The sequence below is a fragment of the Dasypus novemcinctus genome, chromosome 11, assembly GCF_030445035.2.
Source record: "Dasypus novemcinctus isolate mDasNov1 chromosome 11, mDasNov1.1.hap2, whole genome shotgun sequence".
Lineage (NCBI taxonomy): Eukaryota > Metazoa > Chordata > Mammalia > Cingulata > Dasypodidae > Dasypus > Dasypus novemcinctus.
This window is the reverse complement of record NC_080683.1, coordinates 29,895,674-29,921,012: the sequence shown is the minus strand read 5'-3', so window position 1 is coordinate 29,921,012 and position 25,339 is coordinate 29,895,674. Positions and strand designations below refer to the sequence as shown.

Here is a 25,339-nt window from a genome sequence, read left to right as displayed (position 1 = left end):
CATTCCAGTTCAGTATGTTGAATCCCTGTAGAACCAAACTTTAATGCTTTGCTTTAATTAATTTAATCTTATTGACTCCTTTATACAGGACTATGAATTACAAACAATGACCTACAGGGCCATGGTAGATTCACAACAAAAATCTCCAGTGAAACGCCGAAGAATGCAGAGCTCAGCAGATCTCATTATTCAAGAGGTAATAAAAGTACAAGCAAAAGAGGGGTATGGGCATGTGAGAGAGAGGAAAAATACATTTTATTAAGGGCTTTTAAAAAAACATGAAAAATCATTCAAGATCAGTTATTGATTTCAGAAGAAAATTAAATGTACTTTTTGATTGAATTTAGAAAGTAATTGTCATTTTCTTTGTTTTGCACAATAGTAATAAACTCAATTCCTACTCAGTTACCACCTGTTATTGGGGAATTGTATGATTTGCTTTCTCAAAGCCTAGTTAATATTCTAATTATTACACAAAATTCATTCAGCTCATTAAAGGCAACTGAGGATTATGTGTTTATTAAGTTTTTCTTTACTTGCAGTTCATGGATCTGCGGACCCGATATACTTCTCTGGTTACCCTCATGACACAGTATATTAAATTTGCTGGTGATTCATTGAAGAGGCTGGAAGAGGAGGAGGTAACCATTAACTATGAGCAACTAACTAAAAAGGAGCTACAATATGATTTGGGAAAGCAAAAGAGGTTTCATGATAAATTTACATGATCAATACACATTAATTTTCTGTAATTATAAAATTACAATGAGAAAAGTGTGGAGTATAGACCTGGGTGTTTTTTTTTTTAAGATTCTCTCAAATACAAAAAATACATAGTTTTAATTTTAGGCTTCTAGTATGATAGGGTTAATGTCTTAATTAAATGGTTCTATTTAAATTATGAAATGTAGCAGTTTGACAGAACTTTTTTCAGTTTTCTCACAGTATTTTTTCTTTGAAGAACAAATTGTAGTTATTGCTGCTATGGTGTCTCTAGAAGTACTGCACAAAGAAATTTGTTCGTGCATTTTAAAGCAATTCACATCTTCAAAGAATTAAAGCATGAAAGTCATTTATTTGGAAGTAGCAAAAATGGATACACACAAAACAATGCTACTTTTTAAAATTGTGGGCTATTTTATTTTATTTACTTGTAGGTACCAGAGATTGAACCCAGGACCTTATATATGGAAGCAGGCACTCAACCACTGAGCTACACCCACTCCCCTGTGTTGTTTTTGGGGTTTTTTTGATTATTTGTTTGTTTTTGCCAAAATGTTGGGTGTAAGGTTAAAAGATTCTTTAGGTACCATTCTAATTTTGGAGGATTTCTGCAGTTTAAAAATATATGCCAGAGTTATTTATAAAAATATTTTGTCATTAAAAACTAATGTATCTAATCATGAAAGGATTATACTATGCTCTGTTCTCTTGATATGCTTTCTCTTTTTAGCTTCAGAATAGACAAAAATAGGCTGAATACTACATTAAGTAAATCATGGGACATTTGATATTTTACGTTGGACTATTAATGAAATGCTAGAAGTGATTATACTTGTTTTTCTATTCATATAAAGAAAAAAATCAAAAGAGTAACATCTATTTATTTTAGAAATAGATGTTACTTTCTTAGTGTCTAAAAACATGACATTTTGTAAACTATTTTAGTCTGTTCAAAATTAACATTTTTCTGCAACTAAGTTACTAATATAGCTAATTGCAAGACTTTATAATCAGCTTCCCTTGTCCTCAGAAAGGAGGAGAACCAGAATATTTATGACCACCCTGATAATTGGTATATATGGCTCATTTATGAAGGAACAGCTGTACTTTTTTTGTTATTTTTACATATTGGGTTTTTTTTCTTTTATTCTAAATAACATGCAGGTCTTTTAAATTGCATATTCAGTAGTTATATTTAAAATAAAATAATTAAGTCCCTTTCTTTTCTTATAGTGTTTGTCTAATTGTAAATATGATCCAGTTTTTTTTCTCAGTTTATCCAATAAGGCAGAATGCTAGAAGTTGGTAGAACCAAAATATATTTCAAAAGCCCTATGATATATACAAGCTATGCTTGTCTTGCTTCGAAATGCCAAAGATTTACAGTGAATTGAACATAAAAACAGTATAATTTATTGAATATGCAAAATACTACAGTTTCAAATAGATAAGAAAAATTTACTACTATAGTATCATATTAATGATTATAATGATATATAGCCCAGTTTTCAGACTCAAAAGAGTAGTGTTTCTGGAACTGAGTCTTTGAAGATGCCATATGAGAAAGCTTGGCTGAGAGCAGTTTTCCTTAGTAAACATCATCACAGAAGGGTGCAAGTTGGGTTCAGAAGATGATACCAAATTAATTTAGAGAAGTATTAGTAGAGTATCTTTAATTGATACTAGAATTGTTTAAAGAGATTCTCTAGTCTACATTGAGAGTAAAATATATTATTAATTACAGAGATGAAAGGTGAGTGTATCTCCCTGGGAAACATTCAGAGAAAACTTGAAAGTTATTCCTATATGAATTAGTTTGATATCTACAAGAAAGCACATCAGGCAGTAGTATTAATTTTTTTCTTGTAATTTTTCTTGTATATCCTAAAACATTCAAGATTATAGAGACTATGTGACACTATTAACAAATCATTAAAATGACTCTAAGATATTGAGAGTTCAGTAAGAGAAAGTGTTTTTCCTCCTGAGATCTTTTTTTCCTTTTTTTTTTTTAATCTCAGAATATGACCAAGAAAAAAGTAAAAGGCTCAAAACTCCTTAGCAATAGCTTAGTTTCAGAGGAGGTTTGATAATGAACTGGGATAAGAACCTCTTAGAAATCATCTGCTTGTAAAAAATTGAAAACTTGATATTTAAACAGATAAAATGTTACAGTGTCATCACAAATTGACCCTGATAACAAAATTTTAAAAGTAGAGTACTGAGTATAGTAGACTAATGAAATTTGTTAGTATATGAATTCTTGATAAAAACCATTTTTAGTTTAGCAAAGAGAACAGCTGAATTCTCATCAAAATTACTGGGGACCAGGACAATAAAAGAAGCTATGTAAGATGTGTAGAATAATAAATTATTGAAATTTACCAAAGCTTCTCAGTGAAAATAAATCTGCTATCTAGGAAAATTTCTGTACTCCTGTTTGAATTGTTTCTAAATTATGATGATCTTAAGTTGATGATCTGAAAGTAATGGCATTATGATATTAATAAATAGAAATTAAATTGTAATTATAAACTAGCCCTGATCATGCCCTTCTCTAGTCAATGTAATGTGTATTCCTCCCAGCTGAGATCGATTCTTTCCTCAACAGAGTAAAAAAAATTCTGAGCATTGGCACTGAATCCCTCAATATATTTTTAAAAGCCCTTGTACTTACCAAAATATCTTTATATTCATGGAGTATCTAAAGGTACTTGTCAGGGTGGATTTATATGAGGCATGTCATGAGTACACACAAGAAGCAAATCTTTTCTAAAACTACCAGGGATTGTAGCTGCCTTTGCAATAGCAATTATTATAATTTTCATAATATGGCAAGTATAAACAAGTAAGGAATTTTGTCTTTAGAAATTACACATTTTTATATAAGTTTCTTCCTTCTCCATCTTAAGGTTTTTCCCCTTAATTTGGCTTTCTGTTCTAGAGTTCTGCATGTGTTTTATCTTATTGTTTGTTTTTAACATGAACAATGGAACATAAATAATGTTTTTTAATTTCTTAGGGCCATCTATTGAAAACTAAATTCTTTGGTGTCTTTTGGTTCCTGTATGTTGCATGTTCTTCTTGGCTTATAGGACCAAGTAGTGCGCGAGAGCAGAACGAGCACTCTATGAGCATTTTAGTTATTATTTTGTCACTAACCCATTGTATGACTGTGCAAAATTATTTAACCTCCTCGTACTTCAGTTTTCTCATTTGTAAAAGGTTGGGTTCATGTTGTATGTTTGTAAAGTCCCTTCTTAACAGTTTTAATTAAAGTATTCTTGAGAGAAAGAAAAGATTCTTCGGCTCAAAAAACCTGTCATGTAAGGTTTTTTGTGTTCTGCTGCTGACTTTTGGAAGCTTCCTCCCTGAAGAAGGTGGTAGTGGTGATGATAGTACTTATTCTGCATTTGGGAATGCTTGCTTTTGTAAGTACTTTTATGAACATTGCATCAGCTTTTGTAAGATAAATTTGAATAGAACAGGTTTGACATTTTCAAAACATCTCTTGTAGATTAAAAGATGTAAGGAGACTTCCGAACATGGGGCGTATTCAGATCTACTTCAGCGTCAGAAGGCAACAATGATTGAGAATAGCAAACTTACAGGAAAGATAAATGAATTGGAAAAAATGGTAGCTGAACTTAGGAAACAAAAGTCCCGAGTAGAGGAAGAACTTCCAAAGGTCAAAGAGGCTGCAGAAAATGAATTGAGAAAACAACAGAGAAATGTAGAAGATATTGCGCTGCAGAAAATAAGGGCTGAAAGTGAAGCCAAGCAGTATCGCAGGGAACTTGAGGCCATTGTGAGAGAGAAGGAAGCTGCAGAACGGGAACTAGATCGGGTGAGGCAGCTTACATTAGAGGCTGAAGGCAGAAGAGCAGCTGTGGAAGAAAACCTCCAGAATTTCCGAAATCAGTTAGAGGAAAACACTTTTACAAGAAGAACACTGGAAGATCATCTTAAAAGAAAAGATTCAAGTCTCAATGATTTGGAGCAACAAAAGAAAAAGTTAATGGAAGAATTAAGAAGAAAGAAAGACAATGAGGAAGAACTCTTAAAGCTGATAAAGCAGATGGAAAAAGACCTTGCATTTCAAAAACAGGTAGCAGAGAAACAGTTAAAAGAAAAGCAAAAAATTGAATTGGAAGCGAGAAGAAAAATTACTGAAATCCAGTATGCATGTAGAGAAAATACATTGCCAACCTGTGCCATCACACAGGCTATGCCATGCACAGAAATAAGAGGTCTTCAGAAAGAGCATGACAAACAGAAAGCAGAGGAGCTCAAACAGCAGGTAGATGAACTAACAGTCGCAAACAGAAAGGCTGAAAAAGACATGAGAGACCTGAAGTATGAACTTCATGCCCTCCAACTTGAGAAAACCTCATCTGAGGAGAAGGCTCGTTTGCTAAAAGAAAAACTGGATGAAACAAATAATACACTCAGCTGCCTTAAACTGGAGTTAGAAAGGAAGGATCAGGTAGAGCAAGGCTATTCTAAACAGCTCAGGGAACTTGGTAAGCAGTTGAATCAAACCAAAGATAAAGCGGAAGAAGTCATGCAAGAAGCTAATGATCTAAAGAAAATAAAGCACAGTTATCAAGTAGAGTTAGAATCTCTTCATCAGGAGAAAGGGAAACTGCAAAGAGAAGTAGACAGAATCACTAGGACACATGCTATGGCTGAGAGGAATATTCAACATCTAAATTCTCAAGTTAACTCTTTTCAGGATGAGAAGGAATTCTCCAATGAAAGATTACGTTTATGCCAAAGAAAATCGGATCATCTAAAAGAACAATTTGAGAAGAGCCACGAGCAACTGCTTCAAAATATTAAAGCCGAAAAAGAAAATAATGGTAAAATTCAAAAGCTTAATGAAGAATTGGAGAAAAGTAATGAATGTGCAGAAATGCTAAAACAAAGAGTAGATGAGCTGACTAGGCAGAATAATGAAACCAAATTAATGATGCAGAGACTTCAGACTCAATCGGAGAATGTAGTTTTAGAGAAACAAGCTATCCAGCAAAGATGTGAAGCCCTGAAAATTCAGGCAGATGGTTTTAAAGAGCAGCTACGTAGCACAAATGAACACTTGCATAAACAGACAAAAACAGAACAGGATTTCCAGAGGAAAATTAAATGCCTAGAAGACGACCTGGCCAAAAGTCAAAGTTTAGTAAGTGAATTTAAGCAAAAGTGTGACCAGCAGAACATTATCATCTTGAATACTGAGAAGGAGGTTAGAAATCTGAATGCTGAGCTGACTGCCTCCAAAGAGGAGAAGCGACTGGGAGAGCAGAAAGTACAGCTGCAAGAAGCTCAGGTACAAGAGTTAAATAACAGGTTGAAGAAGGTACAAGATGAGTTGCACCTGAAGACCATAGAGGAGCAAATGACACACAGAAAGATGGTTCTGTTTCAGGAAGAATCTGATAAATTCAAGCGTTCAGCAGAGGAGTTTCGGAAAAAGATGGAAAAACTAATGGATGCCAAAGTCATCACTGAAAATGATATTTCAGGCATTAAGCTTGACTTTGTGTCTCTTCAGCAAGAAAACTGCAGAGCTCAGGAGAATGCTAAGCTCTGTGAAATGAACATTAGAGAACTTGAAAGACAGCTTCAGCAATATCGTGAGCAAATGCAAAGAGGGCAGAATGTGGAAGCAAATCATTACCAAAAATGTCGGAAACTTGAGGATGAGCTGATAGCTCAAAAACTTGAAGTTGAAAACCTGAAGCAAAAAATGGATCAACAGATAATGGAGCATGGACATCAATTAGTTTTGCTCCAGAGTGACCTCCAAAGAAAGAAAACAACCAAAGAATGTAACTTCAAACCAGATTTTGAGGTGACACTGCAGGAATGTCAACACTCTGGAGAGCTCTCCTCTAGGAATACCAGACAGCTTCACCCAAGGGCCAGATCTCCTCTGTTGAGATGGACTCAAGAACCACAGCAATTGGAAGAAAAATGGCAAAATCGGATTGTTGAACAGATACCAAAAGAAGTCCAGTTCCAGCTGCCAGGAGTTCCACCTGAGAAAGAGAAAAACCAGCAGTGTTATTCTGAGTATTTTTCTCAAACAAGCACTGAATTGCAGATAACTTTCGATGAGACAAACACTATTACAAAGCTGTCTTCAGAAATAGAGAAGATAAGAGATCAAGCCCTGCACAATTCCAGACCACCTCTTAAGTATCAAGATGATAAGTGTGAAATGGAATTGGTGAAACTTTTGACCCCCTTAGAGGTATACTGTGTATTCTGAAATCTTATCAGCTATCCAATAGCAAAATTCCTCCTTTCTCTGCTAGACTAATTTTAAAAACAATTGTGACTGTGATTGGCTCTTTGCAATTCTGACAGGAAAATAATGCTACGTTTTTCCCAGTGATTTACCCAAATCTTTATTGTAAGTTATCATTCTTTGACTTAAAAAAAATTAAGCATGCAGATATAATGAATATTTTGTTATATCTGTGGGAATTTATATTTTGAAAAACCTGACCATAAAAAATGCTACAAGAACCAAGCAGTCAACTTTAATTTCTAACATATTCTATGTCCAAAATTCTTCTCAATCTTTTGTAAATGTATTATTTTAATAGCTTTAATTGTCATCTGAAGTAAACTTCAGACTCTCAAAATGATACCATTTGTTTCTGAACCCTCCTTGGTCCAAAATTTTTCTTCTCGTTACTTATCTCTATTATTCTAGGAAATATGTTTGGATTGAGAATGGGTAAAGTGACATAATATTCTTTAGGTGACTTTTAATATCTTATAAATTCCTATTGCAGATAGTTAAGAACAAGCAGTATGATATGCATACGGAAGTCACAACATCCAAACAAGAAAAGAACCCAGTTTCCAGTGCTGAAGAATGGATGCTTGAAGGTTGCAGAGCATCCAGTGGACTTAAGAGAGCAGATTTTCTTAAGAAGGGCTTGGAATCAGAGACTTTCCAAATATTCGATGGAGATGCGAGTTTAGTTAGGGATGATGAATTTAAATTTCAGGGGCTCCGGCACATGGTGACTGCCAGGCAGTTGGTTGAAGCTAAGCTTCTGGACATGAGAATCATTGAGCAGCTGCGACTTGGCATTAAAAGTGTGGAAGAAGTTCAGCAAACTCTTAGCAAGTTTTTAACTAAAGCCACCTCAATTGCAGGGCTTTATCTAGAATCCACAAAAGAGAAGATTTCATTTGCCTCAGCAGCCCAGAACATCATAATAGACAAAATGATGGCACTAGCATTTTTAGAGGCTCAGGCTGCAACAGGTTTTATAATTGATCCCATTTCAGGTCAGACATATTCTGTCGAAGATGCAGTCCTTAAAGGAGTTGTTGACCCTGAATTCAAACTTAGGCTCCTTGAGGCGGAGAAGGCAGCCTTGGGATATTCATATTCTTCTAAGATATTGTCAGTGTTTCAAGCTATGGAAAGTAGATTGCTTGACAGACAAAAGGGTAAACATATCTTAGAGGCCCAGATTGCCAGCGGGGGCATCATTGACCCTGTGAGAGGCATCCGCATTCCTCCGGAAATTGCTGTGCAGCAGGGGTTGTTAAATAATGCCATTTTACAATTTTTACACGAGCCATCAAGCAACACAAGAGTTTTTCCTAATCCCAATAACAAGCAAGCTCTGTATTATTCGGAATTGCTGCAGATGTGTGTGTTTGATGTAGGCAGCCAGTGCTTTCTGTTTCCCTTTGGGGAGAGGAACATATCCAGTCTCAATGTAGAGAAAACTCATAAAATTTCTGTAGTAGACATAAAAACAGGAGCAGAACTGACTGCATATGAGGCTTTCCAGAGAAATCTAATCGATAAAAGTACATATCTTGAGCTTTCAGGGCAACAATATCAGTGGAAGGAAGCCACATTTTTTGAATCATATGGACATGCTTCTTATATGCTGACTGATACTAAAATGGGATTACAATTCAATATTAATGAGGCGATAGAGCAGGGAATAGTTGACAAAGCCTCGGTCAAAAAATATCAGGAAGGCCTCATCACTCTTACAGAACTTGCAGATTTTTTGCTGAGCCGATTAATTCCCAAGAAGGATTTGCATAGTCCTATTGCAGGGTATTGGCTGACTTCTAGTGGGGAAAGGATCTCTGTACTAAAGGCCTCCCGTAGAAATTTGATTGATCGGATTACTGCGCTCAGATGCCTTGAAGCCCAAGTCAGTACAGGGGGGATAATTGATCCTCTTACTGGCAAAAAGTACCGGGTAGCTGAGGCTTTACATAGAGGCCTCGTTGATGAGGGGTTTGCCCAGCAGCTGCGACAGTGTGACTTGGTAATCACAGGGATTGGTCATCCTGTCACTAACAAAGTGATGTCAGTGGTGGAAGCTGTGAATGCAAATATCATAAGTAAGGAAATGGGCATCCGATGTTTGGAATTTCAGTACTTGACAGGGGGCCTGATAGAGCCACAGGCTCACTCTCGGTTGTCAATAGAAGAGGCTCTCCAAGTAGGTATTATAGATGTCCTCATTGCTATGAAACTCAAAGATCAAAAATCGTATGTCAGAAATATAATATGTCCCCAAACAAAAAGAAAGTTGACATATAAAGAAGCCTTAGAAAAAGCTGATTTTGATTTCCACACAGGACTTAGACTCTTGGAAGTGTCTGAGCCTTTGATGACAGGAATTTCTAGACTTCACTATTCTTCCTAAGAGGACAGTTGTCCTACTGTTTAAATAACTTTGTGGGCAGCGCTTGATGCTGTCCAGTTCATGCACACTGTCCAGGACATGACTGTATCTGTTATATGTATGGTCTAGTGATTATGCTACATGTGCAAAGCACTGTTTGTTTCTTGAAGGCTGGAAATAGCTAGCTGCTGAGAAGACAGAATATTTTTAGTGGAAAATAACAAAAGAGTTACTGCTCTTAAAATGGTCCCATTTAGCTTTTAGATGAGTTTTTTTTAATATTCTTGCTCACACTAAAATGAAAGGGTTTTACCTAAAATGTGGGGTACGCTTGATGATCTCCAACAAGTTCATAGTGTCCTTTTCTTCAGAATCTCTCTATCACCTAGTACATCGAGCCTGACGTTAGGGTTCCCAATGATCAAGTTTTACATTGTATTCGCTGAAAGAGGATTTCATAAAGCACCACAGAAACAAAGAAAAAGATGTACATTTGTTCTTACATCCATAATGTGGCAGTGTTTCAGATTGCCTTGAAAATTGAAACAGTTTTGAGTCTTCCTGTTCATGGTGATTTCTTAACATTTTAAAATGTTTACTAGACTCTTGCATTTCTAATTCAGGCTTTGGAATTAAAAGCTAACATTGTGAATGCATTTTGTGTTGGAAGAGGGGGACGGATTTTTCTTCATTCTATGTATTTTCCGTGTGTGTAGACATTCTTTGTTCTTTCAGCTTTGTATTGTCTGATATTTCTCTGTCAAGACAATTGGGATTGTAATGCTAATGCAAAGGCAGCAAATCAAAGATCTAGTGCTTCATGAATAAAGTTCATGTTTTTTTATATGTCATATTCATGGAACAGCTGGGAGGGTAGACTGATCATTAAAGAATGTTTGTCACAGCTTTCTTTGACACCATAAACATTTGGAAGTACATCTGCTATGTGACACGATACACATGGTTAAGTAAATGAATAAAATATCTCAGTAGTCTGATGAAAAGAACATTTTCACATTCTTGTTTTCTGTATAGAGGTCAGTCTAATAGTTTTGTCATTTACTGGAATATATCTTTTCTGCCACTTACACTTATCAGAAGACCCTGGAAGAAGAAAAGAAAGAGCATATTGAAAAAGCCAAAGAACTGCAGAAATGGGTATCAAATATCAGCAAGACATTGAGAGATGGAGAGAAGGCTGGAAAATCTCCCCTCTCTAAGCAAAAGGTATTCACTGAGGCCCCTTATTAGTAATAATAGTAGTAGATAGAATTCACTCCTAGACCACCTAGCACAATATTTAGTTCTTTACATTCATTTTCCACATTTTTATAGGCAATTATGAGAATTAGAGAGGTTATATAACTTGCCCAAGGTATCACAAGTAGTATGTGGCAGAGTAAAGTGTCTCTGATTCCAAAACCTAAACTCTGGCATCAGTTAAAATCTTATGTTGTACTATTAGATCTGCCTCCTGATTTAATGAGACTTGCTGAAGACCTGAGTCATCGTGCTTTTTGCCCCAGATAAATCCAAGTCCTTTTTGTTTTTTAACGTTTCACTTTTAAAGACACTTTAGATGGCATAAATGTTACATCAAAAATATGTGGGATTCCCATATGCCCTGTCCCCTCCCCCTCCCATACTTTCCCACATTAACAACATCCTTCGATAGTGTGGTACATTTGTTGCAATTGATGAAAATACATTTTGAAGCATTGCTGCTAACCATGGACTATAGTTTACGTTATAGTTTATACTTTACCTAGCACAATTTTACAGGTTTTGACAAAAGGTATACTGGCCTGTATCTGTCATTGCAGTGTCATGCAGGACAATTCCAGTGTCCCAAAAATACTCCCATGTTTACCTTCTCTTCCCTCTCCCTCCCCTCAGAACCTCTGGTGGCCACTAATATCAATGAAACAACTTCTTCCATTGCCAGAATGATAATGTCTACTTTAGTCCATAGTTCCCATGCACTCTTGTATTATAAAGATAGTATCATTCTTACAGATATAAAAAAGTAATATTTTTGAATATTGACCTTAGTTATGATTTTCTAGATATTTTCTTTTTCATAAAGAGGGCTTTTGCAGTTAACCACTGGATATTCTAGACTCTTACCGTACCTCAGTGAACCCTTTAGTCCTGTACCCAGTGCCCTCGGCTTTATTTGTATAACTGCAGGCTGTGAGATGTCAGTGCTGCATGGTGTCTATTGGATTGTACCACTCGAAGTTCTTAGGACATCAGTAGTTCAGATGTAAATCTCAAGTGTTGTTGCTATGATAGCAATGGAGTTGCTGTTATGTTTTTAATAATAAATTTCTACTATTATAAGTAGGGTTTTTCAAAAAAAAATACTCTTTCTTCACTACCCTCACTGTCCTTGCCTGACATTTGGGAATTTTAGGGTCTGTCATCTCAGTAATTTCTCCTCCTCCTAGCCATGCTTCAGTTGCCATCAGTTGAACACAAATTTTCGGTACAGTTAAATAGAGAAAAACTTCAGTATCTTGTCTAATTTTGCCTATGATGTGAGACAAGTGTACCTTATTAGGGATTCCCACTGGAGAGGTTTATAGAACTGAAAGTGATTATTCAGTTGAAGAATCACTTTCAACTGAAAGTGACTATTCAGTTGAAATAAAGATGAATTAGCCCATAGTCTTGCACAATGTAATTTATATAATGTGAAAGAAATAGAGTTGTAAAGCAGTTATATTTGGTGCTTTTAGTTAAGTTAAAAATTACTTTTAAGTAATTTTCCACAAATATTTAGTTTAAAATATCTTATTCCATCCTCTGTCCCTCCCCCCACCCCCATTAAATAGGAAGATAACTAAGATAGGGACCTTAGCAAGTATTTCTTTGGAGAACAAGTTTCTTCTGAGAAACATGGATTATGAACCCTTGCTATTTTTTCTTTCAGTAGTTTAAAATTCTCTAAAACATTACTATGTCAGTTTTAGACCTAGAATACATGAAAGTAGAAAACTGCTTTTTTAATGCAGTTAATGGCCTAAATTATAAATATCTAAGAAATTTTGATGCTCTCTTTGTTAAAAGAAATTTAATTTGATAAGAATGATAAAGGTGTCCTTCAAAAATCAATATGGTTTCATGACTACCTATAACCATGAAAAATGGGCTCTAAATAAATTTAGGTAGACTACACAGGGGAACAATAAACCTTTTCATTGACCTATCATTTCCATTCGTTTTGCTCATTCAGTGGTTTGTTAAAGAATCGCAATTTGCGAAATGAGATGTTTAGACGAATCCCTTGAGGAATTAGAAGAAAGTGTTATAACCTCTTGCTTTTCACCAAAGTGATTAATTTCCCTGACCAGATCTGGCAGCCTTTAAAAGTGAGGGTCCTAGCAATAAAACTGTCTTGATCTGCAAACCTAAGAAAAATACTTTCACCACAATTTTTTCAAAAGAATTGTATTCAGGAGCTAGGCAGAAGGAGGACACTCTGAAGAAGTGTTCCACATTCCTACATCACTCTGAGTTCTACAATGTACCAGGACAACATTGATACAGTGCTGAACCACTGACCATCTACGGTATTAAACGTAATCTTTACTCACCCACTCAGTGGTTGGACTGGAGCAAATGCAGCAGATGTATACTGTTGAATTATATCTTTATGAAATTGATGGCATTGTGCAAAGAGGGTCTTGTCTTAATCATGCGCTTTTCTCCAGTCTTGTAACCTGATAGTATAGTGGCCATTGATTTGGGTTGCCCAGAAATTAAAACTTTTGCTTGATTAGTTTCTAAAAATTACTGTTTAGTCTTTATGAGGGCAGAGTTTGAATATGTTTTCTGTACCTTGCAGATCTCCAGTGAGGAACTATCAGCTAAGAAGGAACAATTATCTGAAGCACTTCAAACCATGCAGATATTTTTGGCTAAATACGGTGACAAGTATGTTGACTTTCATTAGCTCTTCTATTCAAGGCAAGGAAATGGTCTTAAAAATATTCAGCAAAGCAGAAGGTGGTAAATTTTATTTGAGATGTTTTTTGATTGAACTCAATTCAATGCAGTTACCATTTACTTAATAACTTGAGCATAGACTTACCATTTTAATTAATGATCCATTTTAGGCTTTACCACAGCCTTGAAAGGTATATATTATCTGTATTTTACTGATAAGCCAAGTCTTAATTTGAAGTAGTACTCCACAAGACTTAACTTGGTAAAATATACATAAATATATGCTTTGTTTTCTTAGTTGAGGCTTATGGCAACCTGATTTCTCATACGTTGGTCCTACTTTTTGAGACAAAGCCCTTCATATATTTCAGCTGATGCCTCAGGCAGGGAAGGAATCCACCCTTTTCTAAAACCCTTTTTGCTGTCATTTTTATGTAAGAGAATTCAGGTTAATTTCTTTGTGGATATTCTCTTCATCTTTCAGTTTAAACAAGTTTCATGTTGAGTAATGGTACCTTCCTATTGCCCCCTGCCCCCCGTTTTAATATATTTTTAAAATTATTTTTAAAAGATACTTAGATTACATAAAAATATATAGGTGATTCCCATATGCCCCATTCCCTACACCTCTCCTTTTCCCACATTAACAACTTCTTTCAGTTTGTGAGCCAATGCCCACATGGGTGAAATCTAAGATAAGGTGGAAGCGAGTAGTTGTACAGTGAAGGGATATGACAGGGGTGTAGGGATACTATTGGGTCAGGCAGTTCTATCCCTTTTTTTTTTTTACGTTGAGAATAACAGTGGGATCTTTGCCTCTGTAAGACAACAGAGCAATTGTTATTCTGGAAATTTGCATATGTTAGAGAGATACCAATCTGTCAGTTTGCACCCTTTCTTTCAGTGCCTTTCTCAGCTAAGAAAGGATTCCTGGATGTTTATGGCTCCTTCTTTACTTTTCATATACATTTATTCCAAGACCTGGGAAGACTGCGTATGAAGTTCTATTTTATTTTATGACTGTTAGCTTGTTTTTAAAAATATTCTACTATACAAAATCATTGAACCTAAATGATTCATAATATAATGGTATTATCTTTATCACTTGAAGTCTTATATTACTCTTCATGTTTTCTGGTTATTTTAGAATGACAGATGAAGAAAGAAATGAACTGGAAAAACAAATGAAAACTCTTCAGGAAGGCTATCATTTATTATTCAGTGAATCTCTGAAGCAACTACAAGAATCACAGACCTCAGGAGATATAAAGATAGAGGAGAAGGTAATCTTATTTATTTAAAATGTGAGGTCTTTTCACAATTCTTTTTTTTTTTTTTTTTTGCATGGTTTTGGAAATATATTTCAATGATAACAAAAGGACCTTGGGTTTTGTACAAATAAAAAATGTGGTTGGAGTTCATTTCAATGCTTGGATGTTTCAGTGTTGTTAATTAAATGCAGTCTTACACATGCTGATCATCAGTTTCTGTGACATCTTAATCTCTGCCTTGCATGGTAAAAGAAAAGAATTATTTGTTTTTCTAACTCTTCTCCTCAAGAGCCATTCTTCTACTGCTATATCAAGTATTTTTAAAATATAATGTTATAAAATGGCCTGTGGGAAAATCTAAAGGTGGGAGTGAAGTTTCATAGCGTTGGTTTGATTTTCATATATGCCAATGGAACTTAATTGAGCAAGCTAGACCGTATGTTCTAGCAAAGAGATCCTATTATTTTCTTAAAATATAGCAGAAATCACTTGATATTTGGTCTGAATTTAAACCTTTTAAACTTAATAGTAGATGTGAACATACCCCAAACAGTAGTCAATATTCTAAAAGTTTGGTTTACATTTAATTCCCTTATTCCTGGGAATACTTTCCACATAATTTTGTTGTGGTTTGGGGGTATTTAACAATTTTTTCTGGTTCCATAGTTTTTGACTGTGCTTATAGGAATCTGTATGCTGTAAACATCAATAGCATGGGTTTCGATAATCTCTTTCACGTCCGTAGACTCTAATCTCACCCAGGTGCTGAAAGCATGATTTGCCTTCTAGGTATATGCTCTGTTTTCTCACTATCATCATCTACTCTGTTGTGTCCTCACTAACCTTGTTAATGTACACAGCATTAAGTTTTCAATTTACAGATGCATGTTGTTTTCAAAGCTTCTGTCACATCCTGTTTGTTGAATAGATCACTGACATAGATCACTTGTGCATTTGAGCTGCCTAACATTCACACCATTGCTGCGCCTTGGTAAGTAGAGGATTTTTGAAGTGTATTATTTATTTAAAAAGAAAAAAAAAACAAATATACTTAAGTTTCAGGAAACTCTGCCCACCCTTGTATAACAGACTGACCTGAACTTTTTTATTTTCCTTTCAGCTGGATAAAGTGATTTCAGGTACCATTGATCAGACAACTGGAGAAGTCCTCTCAGTCTTTCAGGCAGTTTTAAGAGGCCTTATTGACTATGAAACGGGAATCAGGTTGCTTGAGACACAGCTAATGATTTCTGGTTTAATTTCACCAGAATTAAGAAAGTGCTTTGACCTTAAAGATGCTGAAAGTCATGGTCTTATTGATAAACAAATTCTGTGCCAACTCAGAGAACTAAGTAAAGCTAAGGAAATTATTGCTGCTGTGTCATCTACCACAATTCCAGTACTGGACGCTCTGGCTCAAGGTGTGATATCTGAATCCATGGCCATCAGAGTTCTTGAGATACTACTTTCCACAGGCTTTCTGGTTATTCCAGCCACAGGAGAACATTTGACTTTACAGAAGGCTTTCCAACAGAACTTGGTTTCCTCAATGTTATTTTCTAAAGTCCTGGAGAGGCAAAAAACATGCAAAGATCTTATTGACCCCTGCACCTCTGAGAAGATTTCATTAGTAGATATGGTACAAAGAAGTATTCTACAGGAAAACACTGGGATGCGGCTTCTACCTGTGAGACCACAAGAAGGAGGTAGAATAGCATTAAAATGTGGAAGAAACATAAGCATTTTAAGGGCAGCTCATGAAGGTCTTATCGACCGTGAAACCATGTTTAGGTTATTAGGTGCACAACTTCTCTCTGGAGGTCTGATTAATTGTGACTCTGGCCAAAGAATGACGGTTGAAGAAGCAGTAGCAGATAGGGTGATTGACAGAGACACTGCCAACAGTATTCTCACATATCAGGTTCAGACAGGTGGGATCATTCACTCCAACCCTGCCAAACGTTTGACTGTAGATGAAGCAGTCCAGTGTGACTTAATAACTTCCAGCAGTGCTCTTTTGATTCTAGAGGCTCAGCGAGGCTATGTGGGACTCATTTGGCCCAACTCTGGTGAAATATTTCCCACATCTTCTTCCTTGCAGCAAGAGTTGATTACAAATGAATTGGCTTACAAAATCCTGAATGGCAGGCAAAAAATAGCTGCTTTGTATATTCCAGAAACTTCTCAAGTCATTGGTTTGGATGCAGCGAAACAGCTAGGAATTATAGATAATAATGCAGCATCGATTTTAAAAAATATAAGACTACCTGATAAAATGCCAGATTTGGGAGATTTAGAAGTTTCTTGGAAAAATGCTAGAAGATGGCTTTCCTTTTGTAAATTCCAACCATCTACAGTCCATGATTGCAGCGAGGAAGAGGGTGTTTTTGATGGACAAGAGCCAGTGGCAGTTCAGAGTTCAGAACAAACTAAAAAATTATTCCTCTCTTATTTGATGATAAATAGCTATATGGATGCGAACACAGGACAGAGACTTTTGCTGTATGATGGAGATTTGGATGAGGCTATTGATATGTTACTGGAAGGCTGTAGTGCAGAATTTGATGAGGAGACACCCTCAGAAGAGTATCTTGATTTAATACTCCCTGGTGGATTCCTTAATAACACTCCAAGTAAAGAAAAGGATGAAAGTACTGCTCTACCAAGTAGTTTTGATAAATGTTGTTGTAGAGAATCTGAACATGAAGAAACTACTGAAAATAGAAAGCATGCCATAGATGAAGAGCTTCATGAAATGAGAAATAATGTTATCAGTAATGAATTTTATCATTCTGGAAACTTGTCAAATATAGTATCAACTGCTCATCAAGTTAACAACAACTCCTCTGATCTCTGTGTTCCCAATCCCATATCGTGCTTTACACAGACTGAACTTGCAGAAGATAGCATGCTTAAATGTGACTCTGAAAACATACTTAAAAACTGTGAAAATCAAAGTCAAATCAAAATAAATGAACATGCAGAGAAACTTGGTTATTCCAAAAACATTCAAAACTTTGCAAGTGATTTGATAACAAACCCTGTTGTGAAATCAAAAAATAGTATGTTCTGTGATCTGAAGGAGACAGAGAATGAAGATAATATAAATAAGACTTCAACTATCTTTGACTATTCCCCCAGCCTAAGTGCTTTGTTAAGTCATGATAAATTGAGAAATGATCAGAGAAGTTTTCATGATATACACATCCCAGAGAGCAATGGAAATAATTGTGAAGCCCCTACATTGCCATTAAATGACCAAACCATGTTATTAGGTCAAAGAATGGGAGAAAATTTTCAAGACCAATTTCTGGGAATTGCAGCTATTAACATAAGTTTACAGGGTGAACACTCAGGACAAAAATTTTTAAATACTGATTTTAGTGATCCTCAGATACAATATCACAATGATAAATACATTTCAGATACTCATGGTGAGGATGAAAAAGTGCATGCTGCTTCTCAGCAGAATCCTGAAGACAAGCAAAATGAGTCTGAAATGGAAGAGTACTCCTGTGCCATGACTCCTAAGAGTGTTACTGATAATGTCAACACAGCTCATGTTTATGCTTCACCATTGCTTGAAGAGACTGTCAGTGCTGGTGACTATGAAACCTCACTGTTGGATGACCGGGAGAGTGACACGGAAACAGACACCGACAGTGATGATGATTTTTATGATACTCCTTTGTTTGAAGATGATGACCATGATTCTCTTGTTCTTGAAGGTGATGATCGTGATTGTTTGCAACCTGAAGAATATGACACACTGCGAGAGGAAAACGATGGGACTACTCCTCCTGGGGATGTTTTTTATGATGTTTTAAAGGAGAATGAAAATTCCGAGGTCACCCAGCAGGAACTAATTGGTAACTTAAGTATGAAGGAAAAAGCAGTGTTTCCTCAAGATTTTCTCATAGGTATTGAGAAAGCTGAATTAGATCCCAGGGCAAGACTATATTTCAATTCAGCTGGCTCAGACCAGGTAATTGGACAGTTGCTGGAAAGTGTATTAGAAAGGGAAGGTACAAATAACCTTGAAGGTAATAAGACTGCCTCAATGATTGATTATGAGAATATAGGAAGAAAAGAGAACTTAAGTGCTTCATTAAGATGGGATGACACTGGCAGTTGGAGAGAGAGAAGAGACATTATAACTGGACAGGAAATTAAATCTGAGGTTGATTACTTTGATTATATGCAAAATGAAAGAAGTTATGGGGATTACATATGTGACAGTAATGATCAGGAAGACACTGATGATGATGACGATGATGATACTGAAGATGAAGGAAGAGGAAGAGATGAGAGTGAAATGTCCATGTGCCAAAATGAGACTGAATATATGGATATCCAGTTATGTGCCACCACAAATGAAAATGAAAACAGTAATGAAAATCAAACCATTAATAAAATGACCCTCCTAGATAAAATGCACAATTACAGTTCTTCAGAAAATCTTCAAAGTGTACATGTTTTACCACTAGAATCAACTAGTAAAAGTAGCTTAGTTACTGAAAGAAGCAGCCTTTCAGAATATACAACTGAGGTTCTTGGAAAAAGCAAAGAAAATCTGTTAAATCAGGAGTTGGCACTTGATACATTGTTACCCATAATTAAAGATACTGAATCAAAAAAACCCAGTTCACCTTCGGAGTTAGATAATGGTCTGGGGAACATAAAGGTTAAGTTGATTCAAGGGTCAGAATTGACTGGCTCTGTGAAAAGGGAAGATCAATATTTCAATGATGTGGCACCTAAAGTCGACTCATCATTTGATAAAATCATTTGTTCTGTGACTGATTTAATAGGAAAACCTGATGAGGAAAGCCATTTGTCATCTGTAGCATCTGTAACTGACAAAGATAATCAAAGAAATGGAAGAGAAATGATTAAAGGGAGAGATGACAAAAACAATATACTAACAGAAGATGAGACATCAATTCAGAAATTGTGTTCAGGTAAAGGAGAAGAGCTTATGGAAGGTGTAAAAGAAGAAGATAATAAACATCTCAAACTTTGGCCTAGTAACAGTACAAGGAAGAATCTTAATTTAGTTAGTAGTCAGTTTCCATTTACACAAGTCACAAATAATGAAGAATGTAATCAGAAAAGAAGCCTCAAAAATGTGACTGTAACTCTTAATGACAAACCAGAGACTGTACAAATGATTGTCAGTAAAAGTCCTGTTCAATTTGAAAATCTTGAAGAAATATTTGACACGTCTGTTTCCAAAGTGATGGGTGACATTACTGTTTTGTCTGAAGGGAATACAATTGAGAAAGATTCCTTCATTGATGAATCTGATAAAGAACATGATCTACTTACTTATTTAAAACATTGTGCTAAAAATATAAAAGCAAAAGATGTACTGAACTCAAATGAAGATATTTGTGATTATCCTGATAAAAAAACAGACGTAGAAAATGGGCTGAAGAGGGCTCAACAAACTGAAATGAATTCTGATATCCCTGCTTGTGTTTTAATAGCCCCTCCCACAAAAGGACACTTACAATTAGGAGTTAGTCTTGTAAAAGAGGGGGAAACTCTTACCCAAGAAGACTCACCTCTGAATGAAATGATCCCATTTTCTATTAAAGAAATTGTCTCAGAAGGAGGAACAGAAGTTCCTCAGTTTACATCAGAAAGCAAAGAAACCACGCATTCAGTCTTACCTCTTAGAAATGTGGAAGACATGGGGAAAAATACTGATTTTGTGCAGCTAGAACTCTGTACAAAAGGAATAAGAAATGATAACTCCAGGCACACCTCGTACACTGACTGTTTATTCTCAGAAATTAAAAATAAGAAAGAAATAATCGAGCAGCAGCCACCAGAAGAGCAAGCCTTGTCTCCAGGACTGCAAGAAAAGGAAGTTCAGCTTCCTAAATTCTCTCAGGTATTGATTGAGGACTTAAAGGATATCTTAAAAAGTCAATTAAAAGGAGGTCATGTGAATCCTCAAGAAGTTGAAGACCCTTCAGCCTCCATAGGCACTGAAGTTTTAATTGGGAACTTAATGAAAACGGTTACTAGCACATCACAGTTGACTAATGAAGCATCTAGTATGTCCAGTGACTCTAAAATCAGTGACTGTACTGCAATTTCCCCCTTCAACTCACCGATACTAAGAGCAGAGGGTAAAGATGATCCTCTATGTATTACAACTCTGAAGTCTGAACATCTCCTTGATAGAATGCAGCAAAATCAACATAGCCAAAAAATTACAGGAGCATTTGAATTGATGAAGGAATTAACTCAGATGGAATCTGACCCAGAGAAAAGTGGTATTCCATCCAAAGTACTTCTGCTGCAACTTAAAAATATTTTCCACAAGCTGCTTGCCGATGACTATTCATGGAAAGTAGAGCAGGTTGGAGACTTGAATCAAAACGTTTCTACTTCTGAGGCAGTGGATGAAGAGTCACCCATTCTTGGTGCCCAGTGTTCGAATAATTTAGAAAATATAAAAGAAATTGGACTAGAAGATGCTACTGCATGTGCATCAGCATTGCCAAGAGTTGAGAAGCTCAAAAAGCTATGCAATGATTCCCCAAACCATTTGGAATATATTGCAGGGTCAAAAGAAATGACTCCTGGAGATATCTCAGTGGAACAAGTAAGTTGACTGATAACATTTTATATGGAAGTAGCTGCATAAACATTTGGGAATAATCCCATACATTGTATTTTCTTTAAAAATCTTCAAAAAGGCTATTGAATTAAAGTCCAAATTTATTTCCAGTTTTCCAGTGAATTACAGCAATGTTTACAGCATACTGAAAAAATGCATGAGTATTTGGCTTTGCTTCAAGACATGAAACCTCCTTTAGACAACCAGGAGTCTCTGGATAACAACCTAGAAGCTCTGAAAAACCAACTAAAACAGTTAGAGGTAAGAATTGTGTTTAGGTATGGCAATTATTACAGATGGTAGATAGTTTAGGTTAGCCTTAGGTTAGCTTTTCAAAAATAAGAAGATTTCTTTATTTTTATGTTTTAAATATTAATTTAATTTGTGCTTGTCACTGAATAGTAAATAGATCTGGGATTATTTTTTTTTTCTTTTTCTGCAGACATTTGAATTGGGATTGGCTCCAATGGCTGTTATTTTAAGGAAAGACATGAAGTTGGCAGAAGAGTTCCTGAAATCTCTTCCTAATGACTTTCCCAGAGGACATCTTGAGGAATTGAGTATAAGCCACAGAAGTTTGCAGACTGCCTTTTCTTCCCTCAGTGATGTGTCTTCAGAAAGAATGAAACGAATTGTGCTTGCAATTGACTCTGAATTGGTAGGCATAAAAAAGTTTTACATCTAGTCAAAATTGATTTTTGAAGAGTATTTGAGAATTTAGTTGTATTTTATTTTCAGACTTGTAAGCTCTTAACAGAGAGTCATTATTTGTAATGTGACATTTTGGGGACAAACAAAAATGAATGTACAATTTTATTTTCTAGTCTAAACTAACAGTTTCCCATGAAGAATTTCTGCATAAGCTTAAGTCATTTTCAGACTGGATATCAGAAAAGAGCAAATCTTTGAAGGATATTGAAATTGTTAATGTTGGAGATACTGAACATGTAAAGAACAGTTTGGTGTTTCTCAAGGCAAGTATCACAATAAATATAACAAAGTATATTTAGGAACCTATGGATTTTATATAATAAGTATTTAGACATAATATGACTTCATTAAGTATATGACTATTATTTCCTTTCTTAGTCTCTGAGATACCTTTGTTCATAGTTGACAGAGCCATAAAATAATCACTACTTTATGGGCACCATTCTGATGCTACCCAATTTGCCTTATCAAACTCTTACTGTCACTGGTGTGTTGAGATTAGTATTTATAGTTACACTGGTGACCTTTGTGTGCTGTTTTCTCCAGTAGATGCTTTATTATAATAAGTTCTTAACTTGAACCACGGGCCTTATAAATGATGGCTAGATACCTGGCCCTAAAAGTCAAGAAACTGAAATTCTTGATGCCCCACGTTTCAAATTCCCTATAGTCTCATTTAGGTACTACTAGAATTACATGGATATTATAAATTCTTAGTGACATTAAAATATTAATGTTCCCTTCAATGTGCTAAATATACATATGTTGAGTTTTGCCTTTCATTTGAGTTACATTTTAAGTATGATGGCCCAAATATCCTTAGAGGGATTATTTATCTTTTTTATATAATATCGATTACTGTAGTATTTAAATAATTTCAACATAGATGTTAAATAGATATTTGATTATATGAATAGTGAAAAAAAGTCAATAAAACTTTGAGTCCCTGATATGAGGCATAATTTAGAAATATATATTACTGTTAATATAAACTTTATTATGGCTTAACTGGGTAACTTGTATTACTTCGTTCACAGAATGTGTTAAAAGACCTTGGAAATAACAAAATGCAGCTGGAGACTATTGCTTTTGATGTGCAGTTCTTCATTTCCGAATATGCACAAGATCTGTCTCCCAACCAAAGCAAACAACTGCTGAGGGTCTTAAATACAACTCAAAAGTGTTTTCTTGATGTACAGGAATCAGTAACTACCAAGGTGGAATGTTTAGAGACTCAGTTACAGCTAGAGCAAGATCTTGATGATCAGAAGGTTTGCCTTTTTTTTTGAAGTTGGAATTCTTTGCTTTTAGTTCTTCATTATGAAACCTTTATATAGACATCCAAAGATAATGATATATTAGGAAGGACTTTCTAGAAAGGCAGTTTATATATACTGTTCAAGTTAGGGATCCTTCAATGTATAACAATATTATTTTCTATAATTATGCTATAATATAGTTGTCATGATTCCCTAAAACTATGCTATTCAGGTGAGAGTTGATTTTTTTTCTAGAGTAGTATGGATACATTCAGAATTTTCAAGGGATAAACTGATGAACACACAGTTAATGAAGGTTAAGGGTGTTTCCCTTGGCATATGGCATAGCATGTCAGAGTATGGGCTCTGGAGCTAGACTGTGTAGGTTTAGATCCTAGCTCTACCACTCACTGGTTGTGTGACCTGGGGTAAGTCACTTAACCTTAGTTTTCTCATTGTAAATTAGAAATAATAGTGTTTATCTGGTAATGTTGTATTGAGCATTAGATAAAAGGATGCAAATAAAACACTTAGTACTTTGCCTAGCATGTGTTGATTTCTTACTAAACTTTATCAGTAGCTGTGAGATGAATAAACAGTGTATATGTAATAGGAAAATGAAAGGAGCAAGTAATTAGTATTGGCCAATTTAATTAAATAATATCTTAGAAAGATTTAATGAGTTGTATTAGAGTATTGTATCTAATGGCAATAATGAGCAAAAGGGTAGAAATTGATATCTGTGGAATTAGACGTAGTAGTTAAATGAAAATAATGCATGCAAGATCCTTTTATTATCTCTTGAAGCACCTGGGCATGGTTCTCTAGCATGATAACTTATAAACGCATATCAAGTATATTAACTGACAAATCGCAACTAACTTCTGTTTTGATATCCTTTTGCAGAATTAATTGTGTATGTTGCAGGTTTCAAGAGCTTACGAAAATGGGATATTTTCTTCCTGTCGGTCAGAAGTTCCATCTCTTACACATATGCATGGCCAGTATTTGTTAAACATTTGCATCTGAACATGATCTCTTTTGTTATAAATGGGATGTGCTTATACGTTGTCTACTTTACTCGATATGTATCCCACTGCTATCATGTTTACAGCATACTTGAAAAAATCTATTTAGAGGAACCTTGCAAAATGTGTTCTAATAAGGAGCTATCACAGAGTGATTTTATTACTTCACATTTAAGATATTTTGGTTTTGCTCCACTTCAGGTTGTGGCAGAGCGTCAGCAGGAGTACAAAGAGAAACTTCAAGGCATATGTGATCTCCTCACACAAACTGAAAACCGCCTGATTGGTCACCAGGAAGCCTTTGTGATTGAAGATGGCATGGTTGAGTTGAAGAAGTACCAGTCCAAGCAAGAGGTAGAATTTGGTTTTCTATTAACGGTCTTATGTTAATGTTAAGTTCTATTACTATTATTTGGAAAACAGGTGTATTGAAAAATCGATCATTTTAGCTTTTCAGATGCAATGCGTAGTTAGGTATCCTCAGGCCTGACAAGGTAGGGTCTTGTTAATGATAGTGTGTATTTTTTTTTTTTTTAAGCCTTCCTTCTAGCTTTCAATGATACTAATTTCCAACTTTTAGCAAGGCAGGTAATTTTCTCAACTGGTTTTTGGTGAGATTGAGTGGAGCAGGTATGAAGGAGGTTTGCCAGTGAAAATACCTGTTTGATGTTCTGAAATTTGGATCATTTAAGACCAGGCCATGTGCTTGCAAACTGAGGAAAATAATTATACGTTCACTTTCTTTTTCTTAACTCCTTTCTGTTGCTTCCCCCTTTCTCTGAAATTTGTTTCTTTCCAGTAAAGGAAAGGGAAAAAAAATAAAGATAATGTTTTAACTTTATTTTGGTAGCAGGAGGAAGAACTTTGTCACTGGAATAAATAGCTTTTGTTTCAAATCCCACACTCTGCATGTTGTTAGCTTTAGAACTTAATCTCTCTGAGCCTTAGTTTCTTCATTAGACATACTGCCATTGGTACATTATCATAACGAGTTAAGTAAATACTCTATGTTAAGTGACTAGTACACTTCATACCACATATTAGGGGCTCAATAAATAGTATTTCTTTCAGTTCAGTA

The 25,339-nt window shown here is 35.4% G+C and overlaps 2 protein-coding genes across 10 annotated transcripts in view; both read left to right on the top strand.

The window, feature by feature from the left end:
- The window catches only part of LOC101417339 (dystonin), a 486,360-nt gene that overhangs the window by 331,414 nt on the left and 129,607 nt on the right, over positions 1-25,339 (top strand). For 5 of the 9 annotated variants that reach the window (XM_071218526.1, XM_058306906.2, XM_023590802.3 and 2 more), the window contains 11 exons: positions 89-196; positions 543-641; positions 10,506-10,634; positions 13,258-13,346; positions 14,506-14,641; positions 15,750-21,248; positions 21,375-21,524; positions 21,706-21,921; positions 22,088-22,237; positions 23,012-23,245; positions 24,463-24,615. In XM_071218526.1, the coding sequence (XP_071074627.1) occupies positions 89-196; positions 543-641; positions 10,506-10,634; positions 13,258-13,346; positions 14,506-14,641; positions 15,750-21,248; positions 21,375-21,524; positions 21,706-21,921; positions 22,088-22,237; positions 23,012-23,245; positions 24,463-24,615 (6,963 nt within the window). The remainder of the gene's footprint in view (positions 1-88; positions 197-542; positions 642-10,505; positions 10,635-13,257; positions 13,347-14,505; positions 14,642-15,749; positions 21,249-21,374; positions 21,525-21,705; positions 21,922-22,087; positions 22,238-23,011; positions 23,246-24,462; positions 24,616-25,339) is intronic. The other 4 variants (XM_004465347.5, XM_012527844.4, XM_058306907.2 and 1 more) reach the window with 1 other exon arrangement.
- On the top strand, positions 3,992-10,416 carry LOC111765802 (desmoplakin-like). Its single transcript, XM_058306909.2, has 3 exons — positions 3,992-4,154; positions 4,241-6,979; positions 7,530-10,416. The coding sequence occupies exons 1-3, from the start codon at positions 4,116-4,118 to the stop codon at positions 9,426-9,428; spliced, it is 4,677 nt and encodes a 1,558-aa protein (XP_058162892.1). The 5' UTR covers positions 3,992-4,115; the 3' UTR covers positions 9,429-10,416.

Bases quoted from the DNA above. Each gene is read 5' to 3' on its own strand.
- LOC111765802 (XM_058306909.2), top strand. From the start codon at position 4,116: ATGATAGTACTTATTCTGCATTTGGGAATGCTTGCTTTT. The intron at 4,155-4,240 runs GTAAGTACTTTT...CATCTCTTGTAG, and splicing joins ATTTGGGAATGCTTGCTTTT to ATTAAAAGATGTAAGGAGAC. The intron at 6,980-7,529 runs GTATACTGTGTA...TTCCTATTGCAG, and splicing joins AACTTTTGACCCCCTTAGAG to ATAGTTAAGAACAAGCAGTA.